The 12,002-nt window shown below is 39.7% G+C and overlaps 2 protein-coding genes across 2 annotated transcripts in view; both read left to right on the plus strand.

Moving 5' to 3' along the window:
- OR2A7 (olfactory receptor family 2 subfamily A member 7) overlaps nucleotides 1-12,002 on the plus strand; it is a 343,842-nt gene that overhangs the window by 303,192 nt on the left and 28,648 nt on the right. Inside the window, exons 9-10 of the mRNA XM_081531186.1 lie at nucleotides 10,124-10,219; nucleotides 11,615-11,725. The gene's annotated coding sequence lies outside the window, so the exon portion shown is untranslated. The remainder of the gene's footprint in view (nucleotides 1-10,123; nucleotides 10,220-11,614; nucleotides 11,726-12,002) is intronic.
- On the plus strand, nucleotides 1,901-5,203 carry LOC145523734 (olfactory receptor 2A2-like). The gene has a single exon (XM_081534521.1). It carries the CDS (start codon nucleotides 1,901-1,903, stop codon nucleotides 2,831-2,833), a length of 933 nt encoding a protein of 310 aa, XP_081390647.1. The 3' UTR covers nucleotides 2,834-5,203.

The following is a 12,002-nucleotide window of genomic DNA, read 5'->3' on the forward strand; positions in this document are numbered from 1 at the left end:
CAGCCTTGACAAACTCCTTTCCAATTTTGAACCAGTCTGTTGTTCCACGTCCAGTTTTAACTGTTGCTTCCTGACCTGAGTACAGGTTTCCCAGGAGGCAGGTAAGATGGTCTGAAATTCCCATCTCTTGAAGAATTTTCCACAGTTTGTTGTGATCCACTCAGGTATGACCTAAATCCAATCCCTTATGACTATACAGTGGAAGTGAGAATTAGATTTAAGGGACTAGATCTGATAGACAGAGTGCCTGATGAACTATAGACGGAGGTCCATGACATTGTACAGCAGACAGGGATCAGGACCATCCCCAAGAAAAAGAAATGCAAAAAAGCAAAATAGCTGTCTGAGGAGGCCTTACAAATAGCTGTGAAAAGAAGAGAAGCCAAAAGCAAAGGAGAAAAGGAAAGATATTCCCATCTGAATGCAGAGTTCCAAAGAATGGCAAGGAGAGATAAGAAAGCCTTCCTCAGAAATCAATGCAAAGAAATAGAGGAAAACAATAGAATGGGAAAGACTAGAGATCTCTTCAAGAAAATTAGAGATACCAAGGGAACATTTCATGCAAAGATGGGCTTAATAAAGGACAGAAAAGGTATGGACCTAACAGAAGCAGAAGATATTAAGAAGAGGTGGTGACAATACACAGAAGAACTGTACAACAAAGATCTTCATAACCCAGATAATCATGATGGTGTGATCACTCTCCTAGAGCCAGACATCCTGGAATGTGAAGTCAAATGGGCCTTAGGAAGCATCACGACGAACAAAGCTAGTAGAGGTGATGGAATTCCAGTTGAGCTATTTCAAATCCTAAAAGATGAAGCTGTGAAATGCTGCACTCAATATGCCAGCAAATTTGGAAAACTCAGCAATGGCCACAGGACTGGAAAAGGTAAGTTTTCATTCCAATCCCTAAGAAAGGCAATGCAAAAGAATGCTCAAACTAACACACAATTGCACTCACCTCACACGCTAGTAATGTAATGCTCAAAATTCTCCAAGCCAGGCTTCAGCAATACGTGAACCATGAACTTCCAGATGTTCAAGCTGGTTTTAGAAAAGGCAGAGGAACTAGAGATCAAATTGCCAACATCCGCTGGATCATCGAAAAAGCAAGCGAGTTCCAGAAAAGCATCCATTTCTGCTTTATGACTATGCCAAAGCCTTTGACTGTGTGGGTCACAATAAACTGTGTAAAATTCTTCAAGAGATGGGACTACCAGACCACCTGACCTGCCTCTTGAGAAATGCAGGTCAGGAAGCAGCAATTAGAAATGGACATGGAACAATAGACTGGTTCCAAATAAGAAAAGGAGTACTTCCAGGAGATCCAACTAGTCCATCCTAAAGGAGATCAATCCTGGGTGTTCATTGGTAGGACCGATGTTGAAGCTGAAACTGCCATACTTTGGCCACCTGATGTGAAGAGCTGACTCATTGGAAAAGACCCTGATGCTGGGAAAGATTGAGGGCAGGAGAAGGGGACGACAGAGGATGAGATGGTTGGATGGCATCACCGACTCAATGGACACGGGTTTGGGTGGACTCTGGGAGTTGGTGATGCACAGGGAGGCCTGGCGTGCTGTGGTTCATGGGGTCGCAAAAAGTCGGACATGACTGAGCGACTGAACTGAACTGAACTGGACTGATATACTATAAACTAGTATGGTTTTATAATCCCTAATACTTATCTGTAAGTTTGAATTCAGTTCAGTTTGAATTAATTCACAATAAAAAGTCAGTAAACGAAAAGACAAAGAAACTTTGAAGAAAAAAACCTCAGTGAGGTAGGGACAACACAAGCTTCTGAATTCACTTCACAAAAATAACTCCTATTTTCATTGCTATCCAGTCCTGACTTTCCCATCACACTTTAGTTCCTTGCAGATTATCATTGGCAATGGAGGGCAACCAATCACAGATCACAGAATTCATCCTGGTGGGATTCCAGCTCAGCAAAAACATGGAATTGCTCCTCTTTGGTATCTTCTCCCTGTTATATATCTGCAACCTGCTGGCAAATGGCATGATCTTGGGACTCATTTGCTTTGACCCCAGAATGCACTCTGCCATGTATTTCTTCCTCTCCCACCTGGCCATCATCGACATATCCTTTCCTTCCAGCAATTTGCCCACCTTGCTGGAAAACCTAGTGAAACACACAAAAAACATCTCCTTTGACCCTTGTGCTGTGCAGATGCTTTTCAATTTGACTTTTGGATCTATAGAGTGCCTCATTTTGTTGGCGATGTCCTATGACAGGTATGTTGCGATCTGCCATCCCCTTCAGTACACGGTTATTATGAACTGGAGAGTGTGCTACATCATGGCCATCGCTTGCTGGGCATGTGGATTTTCCTTGGCCCTCGTGCAAGTAATTCTCTTGCTAAGATTACCCTTCTGTGGGCCCCAGAAGGTGAACCACTTCCTCTGTGACATTCGCTCTGTCCTCAAATTGGCTTGTGGTGACACCCGGATCAATGAAATGTTCCTCTTTGTTGATGGTGTTCTTATCTTAGTTGGGCCTCTTGCCCTGATGCTGGTCTCCTATATGCGTATCCTCTGGGCCATCCTGAAGATCCAGTCAAAGGAGGGCCGCAAGAAAGCCTTCTCCACCTGCTCCTCCCACCTCTGTGTGGTTGGGTTCTACTTTGGCATAGCCATGATCGTTTACATGGTTCCTGACCATAGTCAACGAGAAGAACAGCTGAAGATCCTTTTCCTGTTTTATACTCTCTTCAACCCGTTGCTGAACCCTCTTGTCTACAGTGTAAGGAATGCTCAAGTGAAGGCTGCCTTCCACAGAGTATTGCAGAAGAAGAGAACAGTGTGAAGAAATGTCCAGTTTTGGTACAGTGCATTCTTTTCCCTTCAGAGATGTGATTGCTGGTGCAAGAAAACTTAAAATTCCCCAGAAAGCAACATGACTTAATGATGAGCATTACTCCAGCGTAACATCAGCATGATGGAAGAATAGGAATCCCCAAGCCTCCATTCCTCCATGGAGACAAGAACACACAGACTTAATTTCCTTTGTGAAAATACCAGAAGTTGGGTGATAGAGTGCTGCACCCCAGAAAAAAAGCACATTACCAAGAAGAGATACAATAAGTGTTCAGGCAAATGTATGGTATTGTAACCTCCATACCTATTTCCCTTCCATGGCAGTGGAAGAAAATATCCACCTCCCTGCTCTCCCTCAATGTGGAAAAAGAAGCATGGATCATTTGGACTACTTTTAGCTTTTCAGGGAGTGACCTGAGAGTTTGTTAGTTGTCTTGCCTCTGAAGCACTGATGGAAGTGGCAGTTTGGGCTCCTGGTTACGATCCCTATGAAAACCTGCAAGGAATGAAACTTTTTAAAGATAGAGAGATACATTGGATTTTCAAAATTCTCAGAGATCTGCACTGGTATCTCCTTCTTGTCTTAACGTAAAATTCCTTGTTAATGTGTGGTATTGAGTTTCCTTGCAGTTGCTTCCTGGCCATCTATGTATCTTTGATGAGCTGTCTGTTTAGGGTGGCAGAGGATGTGATGATGGTTAGATAGCATCACTGACTCAGTGGACATGAATTTGAGCAAACTCTGGAGGTGATGAACGTCAGAGGAACCTGGCATGCTCAGTCCATGGGGTCATAGATTTGGACATGACTTAGCAAATGAACAAAGCAACAACAACTCTACATCCTTTGCCCATTTTTATATAATGAATTTTATTTTTAAAGAAAGTTTTGATTACAGCAAAATTCAGTGTAAGGGACAGAAATGCCCTATATAAACCCTACCTGCCCACATGTATAAGCTCCCCCATTACCAAAGACCCTCCTTAGAGTGGCATGTTTGTTATTATTCATGTACCTATATTAACAGATCATCATCACCCAAAGTCTACAGTGTCCATTCGAATTCACTCATGATGTTGTATATTCTGTGTTTTGGACAAGTGTTTAATTATGTGTATCCACATTATATTATGTGTATCCACATTATATTATCTTTTCCAGTAGTCATGTATGGATGTGAGAGTTGGACTATAAAGAAAGCAGAACGCCGAAGAATTCATGCTTTTGAATTGTGGTGTTGGAGAAGACTCTTGAGAGTCCCTTGGACTACAAGGAGATCAGCCCTGGGTGTTCATTGGAAGGACTGATGTTGAAGCTGACACTCCAATACTTTGGCCACCTGATGCAAAGAGCTGACTCATTGGAAAAGACCCTGATGCTGGGAAAGATTGAGGGCAGGAGGAGAAGGGGATGACAGAGGATGAGATGGTTGGATGCCACCACCAACTCAATGGACATGGTTTGGGTAGGCTCCAGGAGTTGGTGATGGACAGGGAGGCCTGGTGTGCTGCAGTTCACAGGGTTGGAAAGAGTTGGACATGACTGAGTGACTGAACTGAACATTATATTATCATATGCAGTATTTTCAGTGCCCTAAAAATCACCTCTTCCTTCCTCACTTCAGTTCTAATCCCTGACAACCACTGATCTCTTAACTGCTTCCATAGTTTTGGCTTTTCCAAATATTTGGGGAGGAATTATAGAGTATGTATATATAAAGTAATTTTTCATATTGGCTCTGTTCACTCAGTCAAATGCCTTTAAGTTTCCTCTTTTTTTTCTTTGCTTGATGGTTCATTTCTCAACTCTATTCCATTGTCTGCATGCACCCCAGTTTATCCATTTACTAACTGAAGGATACTTTGATGGCTTCCAAGTTTAGGCAATTATGAATAAAGTGGCTTTAAACATCTCTGTGCAGGTTTTTGTGTAGACATGTTTTCAAATCCTTTGGATACATACCAAGTAGTGTAGTTGGTAGATTGTATAGTAAGAGTTGGTTTAGTTTTTTCTTAAACTATGAAATTGCCTTTCAATGTGACTGTATCATTTTACATGAATGAAAATGAATTCCACTTCAGAAGTGTCTGAAAGTTCTTATTGATCCACATCATTATCAGTGGTGTTGTCTGTGTTCTGGAGTTTAGCCATTCTACTAGGTGTATAGTGATAATACATCGCTGTCTTCATTTATTTCCCTCATGATAGAGATATGGAGCATCTTTTCATGTGCTCATTTGCAATCTGTCTGTATTATTTGGTTTTTTCTTCAGTAACTGATTTTTCATTTTCTAAATGTGTTTTTAAATTAAAATAAAAATTGGTTTGTTTTTTTTTTAATTTTAGGGTTGGAGGAAAATTGCTTTACAGTGTTGAATAAACATTGTAAGCGTGCTGCCATACAACATGAATCAGCCATAAGTATACATACTCCCCTCCTTCTTGAGCCTCCATTCCCTGCTGCTGCCCAGTTCCATCCCTCTAGTTTGTTGCAGAGCAGGCTGAGTCCATGTTTTGTACAGCAGCTTTCTGCTACCTGTCTATGTGGACATGGTAATGTGTATGTTTCAGAACTACTTCCTCATTTCATCCCACCCTCTCCTATCCCCACTGTGTGCACAACTCCGTTCTCTATGGCCGCTTCTCTAGTCCTGCCCTGCAAAGAGGAACATGTTTATGGACAGTTTTTATCATAAATGGATACTGAATTTTATCAGAAACTTTTTCCTCATCTACTGAGATAACAGTATGGTTTTTATTACTCAGTTCATTAATGTGGTGTATCATGCTGATTAATTTGCTGATATTGAAAAAATCTTTGCATCCCTGGGATAAATCCCCCTTGATCATGGTGTATGATCCTTTTAATGTACTGTTAGATTCGTTTTCTGGTATTTTGTTGAGGATTTTCTGTCTATGTTCATCAATAATATTGGCTGTATTTTTCTTTTCTCATGGTATCGTTGTCCAGTTTTGGTATCAGGGTGATTGCAGCCTCATAGAATGAGTTTGGAAGTATTCCTTCCTCTGAAATTTTTTGGAATAACTTTGGAAGATTAAGTGTTAATTCTTTTCTACATTTTGGATGAAATTCACCTGTGAAGGCAACTTATGCTGAACTTTTGTTTACTGGGAATTTTTAAATCAATTATTCCATATCAGTACTTGTATTATAGTGGGTCTGTTCATATTTTTTTTTCATATTTTTTTTCAATTCTTCCTGTTCAGTCTTGAGAGATTGTATGTACCTTTCTAAGAATTTATCTGTTTCTTCTAAGTCATATATTTTATTGGCATATAGTTGTTTATGGGCCTCTATAGTACACAAATATTTCCAACTTTTTAAGCTAGAACATTGGTCTTTTGCTGCTGCTCTCAGACTGCAGCTTACACTATCAGCTATCCTGGTAACCAAATCTTGGGATTCAGACTGAACTACAACACTGGTTCCCTTGAATATCCAGCTTGATGAGTGCAGACCTGGGGGCTTCTCAGCCTCAAGCAGGAAGATATTAGACATTGGACAGGGAAGCAGGGGCTGACTTAAGGTTTCTGCTGTGCTGTCTTTTCCACCGCTGGCTACCAAGCTGCGGAGAAGCAGTATCTGCTGCTCCTGTAGGCTGCCCTGTTCTCCCTGAAGAGTTTCACTTTCTAACTGGTTGTGTTCAAGAAAACATAGGGGTAAGACATTTGAGACAGAAATTGCTGGAGAGAAGTTCTTGAGTTGGCAAGAGGGATGATATTTATAGTATAAGTTGCAGACTGGCCTTTGCTGGAAAAAAGCTAATAACGCCATAGGAAGAGGAGATAACTTAAAATAAATGCACAAATTCGGTAATTTTGTCAGTGTGTGTGTTAGGATTGAATGAACTGTCATCTGATTGCACCCATTTTCTCAGTTACTCTCACTCAGTAGCTAAGACTATGGGTGGAAGAATTTGTGGGAGATTTAATGAAAGAGAAAAAAAAAAAAAAACACCTGAAAGAAAAGACTAGGAAATACAGTAGGATTTCTGGGAACATCAAAGGCCAAATCCATGTGAATTCTCATGAATTTAAGGGATCTGAGTCACCATGTATGTGTGTTTTTCTGTGGGTCTGTGGGTACAGGCAAAGCCATGCATCATCTGAATTCAATGCTTACAACATTGTGCTTACAACAGAGAGGGGACGATGGCCTCCATAAATGTAAGATGTATATTTAGGGGAAAATGTTTTCAAAATGGGACAAATACTGGAGGAATAGGGTAGAGCAGGAAAGCATTTAGGCAATAAGATTCAGTCTATGTGATTTTCCAGGTAGTGAGTAATATTTGCAATGGAAAATTTTGATAATTATTGCATATTAATACTTTTCAGCAGATGGGGATAATTCACTCCCTGAGAAAGATCCAGTCCTTAGAGGGGCTACCTTAATAATCTCCATGGGAAGTCACATTTATTGCATCATGAATCTTTCCAAAAGTAGGATATGGAGACAGGATCCGTTTCAAGATCAAAGACATAATACATGTATATCCTTGGGAATTCTACTGTGGGACATAATCAGTGAAATGAAATTCATCACTTAGATTTTTATTTCAAGAGGCTCTTGAGTACAGACACCTTTGCCATTCTTCCTCAGTTCTTACTTCTCTGCAAAAGCAGGTTCACACATGTGCACACACCTGCACATACACACACATTCACAGATAATAATGCAAAAGACCCAAGAGAGGAGGATAGGAAAGACACAGAATGGTGGGAATATGGTTTGTAATTTGTTCCCTGGACTCCACAGGTATGTCACTAGGGAATGGGTTGGTTTTATTTAATCAGACTATAAAGCCCTCACATATGTAGAAGAGCCGGAGCACCTCTGAGTCCTGCCCTCTCTGTCAGGGCAGGAAAGGGATCCGGGACTTACCATCTACTGCACTTGCTTCCGGGAGCAGGTGCCTTAACTCCAGACGCTCCCCATCTCTGTGAGTTTTCCAGGCCAGTTTGAGAAAAATAGCAGAAGTAGTACCACAACTGCTCTTTATATTAATTGAAATCATTACTTTTATACTGGTTAATAGACTGACAGAGGAGCAGGGCAGAAGGCTGGCAGAAATCATCCGGTTTATGAAGAAGAAAAAACCACCTTTGTGAAGACCCCTTTCTTGAACTGTGCTGAGGTCTCAGAGTCACATCTGATACCCATGCTGTCTAAACATAGGCTTCTTTTTCTTCTTAATCCGATCCCCTCCCTGGTCACACTTATGGGAAGAGGCTGGTGAAACTCAATGTCCCTGAGTCGTGGTATCAAGCTGAAAGGGATGTAAGAGACCTCTGACCCAGTTGCCTCCTGAAGATGGAGGTGTGCCATTTACTGCTTTTCATTTCTTCCTCTGCTGACCGGCCTCTCACACTGCACCTTGGAAACATCCTCCTGTCAGGGAAGGGAGGGAAGCTAGCATCCCTTTCTTCTGCCCACGAGGGAGATGTCAGTAATGGCAGGAGGAAATCCTATAGCTACTTGATAAAGATCTCATCATTATTTCCTTTGCAGCAGGAAGGCGGGTACAGGAGCCCGTTTAGCTTACCCTGATTTCTTTTCCAGAATTTGTCTCCAGGGATGGTTGTCCTCATCTGAGGAAAATCCTGCATCATCTCCTGGAGTAGGTTCACATGACTACCATTGTCACTTATCAAATGTGGGGGGAAAGTTCTAGGTGGTGAAAATATGGCAAAATATCCCTGCTATAAAACCAATTTCTTGGTTTGAAAAGCGTTTGTACCTGGCAGATTTTCAGTGAATGCCTTTGCATTTATTCTCTTCGCATTTATTTAAGTCAATTTTTTAAAACAATGAAAATATATCATATTTAAATTTTACTGAAAGCAAAAAGAAAGGAGAATCCTGGCAGTGTTTATAATGTTACAATAAAACACAGGACTCCCACAGACTTTCTCTAAGCTGCAGTAATTTTGTTGTTTTCATCCATATTTCAGCATTCTAATCATCTTAGGATTCAAGTTTTATAACTGAGGCTAACAGAGTTTCCATATTCATACTAGTCTGGCTTCTGCCGTGTAAAAGTGGAGAACTGATGGTTTGCTAACAGAAAGTTACTGGAAGGGCATTCTAGGTATCCCTGACTTGAGTTTGTAAGTGTTCAGAGTCCACTGAGGTGCGAGGCATTGGAGCAAAGGGTCTCACTTCTGCAGCAGGTCAGAGAAAGCGGTAATCTCTCTCTGTGGACACCAAGGAGGGCGGGAGATGTTCTAAGGCTCATAAAGATAAGCATGTAGCCCTCTGATAGTCATCTTGCAATATGTTTATTAATGTTGTCTATTATTTTCTTACTAAATAAACCTTTCTAAGAATATGTAAAATTGTATGGAAATTTAAATGTATTAACTGACTCTCCTCAATGGTATATTACTATATAATGTAGAATGCAACAAATATTTTCTTTTAACTTACTATAACAACATGCCTGGACTGTAAAATAAATTTTAGACATATTGACTCTCTTAGAAGCTGGACTTAGAACCTAATAGCCGATATCTAGGAACTCCTTGGAGAGGTGATGAAAAAAGACAGGCATTTGAGAGCAGGGGTCTGGAAGCCAAAGAATCAGGCAGTGTTACCAGGGTATGAATACTTTTAAGATAACAATGGCTACTGGAGATAAGATTTATCTGCAAATATGTGAATTTGTTGAGGAGGCAGATTCTTCATAAACTCAGTTACTAAGTCTCTCCGTGGACAGCTCAGGACAGGAGAGCAGACCAGAACTAGCAGTTAAACCAGCAGCCACCATGTAAGCTTGTAATGCTTTTACTGACATTTATAACATTTGATGTTTATGCTAAGGTTAGTTGTAACATTAGGACCTAAAACTTGGGTGTGAGAGACGCGCACTGAAAATGGATGCAGGCCTTGGAGTCATTTTTACTCGCTGGCTGACAAGCTGCTTGAGAGCCTCATAAACAGTCATTCAGTAGAAAAATCTCTGGTTAATTCTGCCTGGTACACAATACAGAGACTTGTCACTCTAAGAAGTTAGTAAATCAATGCCTGAAATATGCTGTGTTTGCCCATTTGTTTTCTTTTAATTAATTAATTTATTTTAATTGAAGGATGATTGCTTACAATATTGTGGTGGATTTTGCCATCCATCAACATGAATCAGCTACAGGGGCCCATCTGATTTTTAACTTAGGGTTCATTTTTAAAAGCAGTGTCTGATTATCTGTTTGTTTTACCCCAACAGCAATGACTAAAAATAAGACTTTTCTGCTGTTTCAGGCTGTGAAGGATGTGAGTGGCCCTGAAGCTGGACTTTGTACAGATTATATAGCCTACAACCCATCCTAAATGTGCGTTCCTGTTGTTGAAAATATGGTGAGCACTTTTCATGTGGTAAATGTGCCAGAAACTTTAATTCATTTACATAGATTTACCACATAATTCTCAATACATAGTGATGCACTTAAATATTTTTCTCATATTATTTATGCTGAACAACAGAGCTAATATTCAATAATATCCTCTAGATTATGTTTTATCCAAATACAGAAGTTTAATCAAATTCCTTCAGGTGCAAGATAGGTAAAGTGTGCTAGTATGTTGGGTGTAAGTAAAGTCAACTTTTGATATTAAAAAATTAAACTTTCTTTTTACTTAGCTATGGATAAATGTCTGTGTTGCTCTAATATTTAAAAATCATTAGAAAATATTTTTTCAAAAGGGTTGGCAATTGCCCTCTTCATTTAGAACCAGAAAATCACACCTGTTCATCTGCCTAAGTTTGTTCAATCAGATTTTGGATTTCAGAGTGATGAACAGAGACTTTCTAGCTGACGCTGTGGGTGCCCTGTCCATGACACCATGCCCTCCCACTTCAGTGCCCACTGGCCTGATTTCCCCATGCCAGCACCTCTATTTCTTTGCCTGGACAGGTTCCTGAAAACCAGAGACACTTTACTAGCTTCTTACACAGGGAAAAGGAGCCCTAATATCAATACTTGGTACACCCACCTCAAGGCATTTATCCAATAACAGATACTAGAAGGTGTATAAACACCCCAGCTCCCTTCCATCTCCAGGTAGATTAACACTGAGAAACATATAATACCCTGGCTCCAAGAATTTCCCATTGGGATCTAACTTCAGTTACAATAATTTTGATCTACTTGGTCATCCAGCCTTCAGTGACCGCCTTTTCTTAATTGTCCCCCTTTGCCCATCTACCTGTGTTTCCTGGGATTACTTCCTCAGAACTATTTGTAGTTGAATAACTGCCTCAGGGGTTGGCCTCTGGAGGATCCCAACCAATGTTTCTCTTTAACTGGACCAATATTTATATGTATTTAATTCATAATGGGAAAAGATATTCACAAACATTAGTAATTTTGAACATGCAGAGAATATTGACATGGTAGATTTTATGTTTACAAATATTAAAGATATTTATAGAAGACTGGTTATTTAACAACACAATGTTTTGTTGTCAGAATATAGTGCACTACAAGTTCAAATTCCTCATTTATACCATTTCATTTACATTACAAGGACAGACTAAACAGTTAATTGATATTCATAGATTTTGAAATCAGAGCACCTTTTATAGAAATCCTTATTGAGTATATAATTTTGGGAATGTGCCTTTGACTAATTTTTTTTTATTTCTAGAGAAAAATTTTGCATATAGAAATAGGCCAATTATTCTCACTGCGTAGTTTTCCAACACATATATTCTGTTAGGAATAATTAAATCATTTATTTCTGAAACTATAGGAGTCCTCCTATAAATATGTGTGTGGTCACATGGATTGTAAAGTCAAGCAAAGAGATAAGTCCTTGTTTCAATCTTCTCTAATAAGCAGTGATAGATGTTTCCTTTGGAAGGTATGAAAAAAGTTATTACAATTATTTTAAGAATATTCATATATAAACTTTATATATAAATCTAAATATGTGTATGATATATATATTTAGGCCCCTATTGGGGGCATACCTGAAAACAGAACCCATGAGTCATTGTTGTGCAGGTGTTCAAATATAGTCAGTTCTTCTTGACTTTTCCAGAATGGGGGCACTATATTCTATTCTCAATAGTAATGTATCCCTGTTTCTTATCCTTGCCAAGTCCTTGTAGTTTCAAACTTTTGGATTTTGTAAATCA

The sequence above is a fragment of the Giraffa tippelskirchi genome, chromosome 10, assembly GCF_054371585.1.
Source record: "Giraffa tippelskirchi isolate mGirTip1 chromosome 10, T2T-mGirTip1v1.2.pri, whole genome shotgun sequence".
Lineage (NCBI taxonomy): Eukaryota > Metazoa > Chordata > Mammalia > Artiodactyla > Giraffidae > Giraffa > Giraffa tippelskirchi.

Coding starts and splice junctions, on each gene's coding strand:
- LOC145523734 (XM_081534521.1), top strand. CDS start 1,901: ATGGAGGGCAACCAATCACAGATCACAGAATTCATCCTGGTGGGATTC.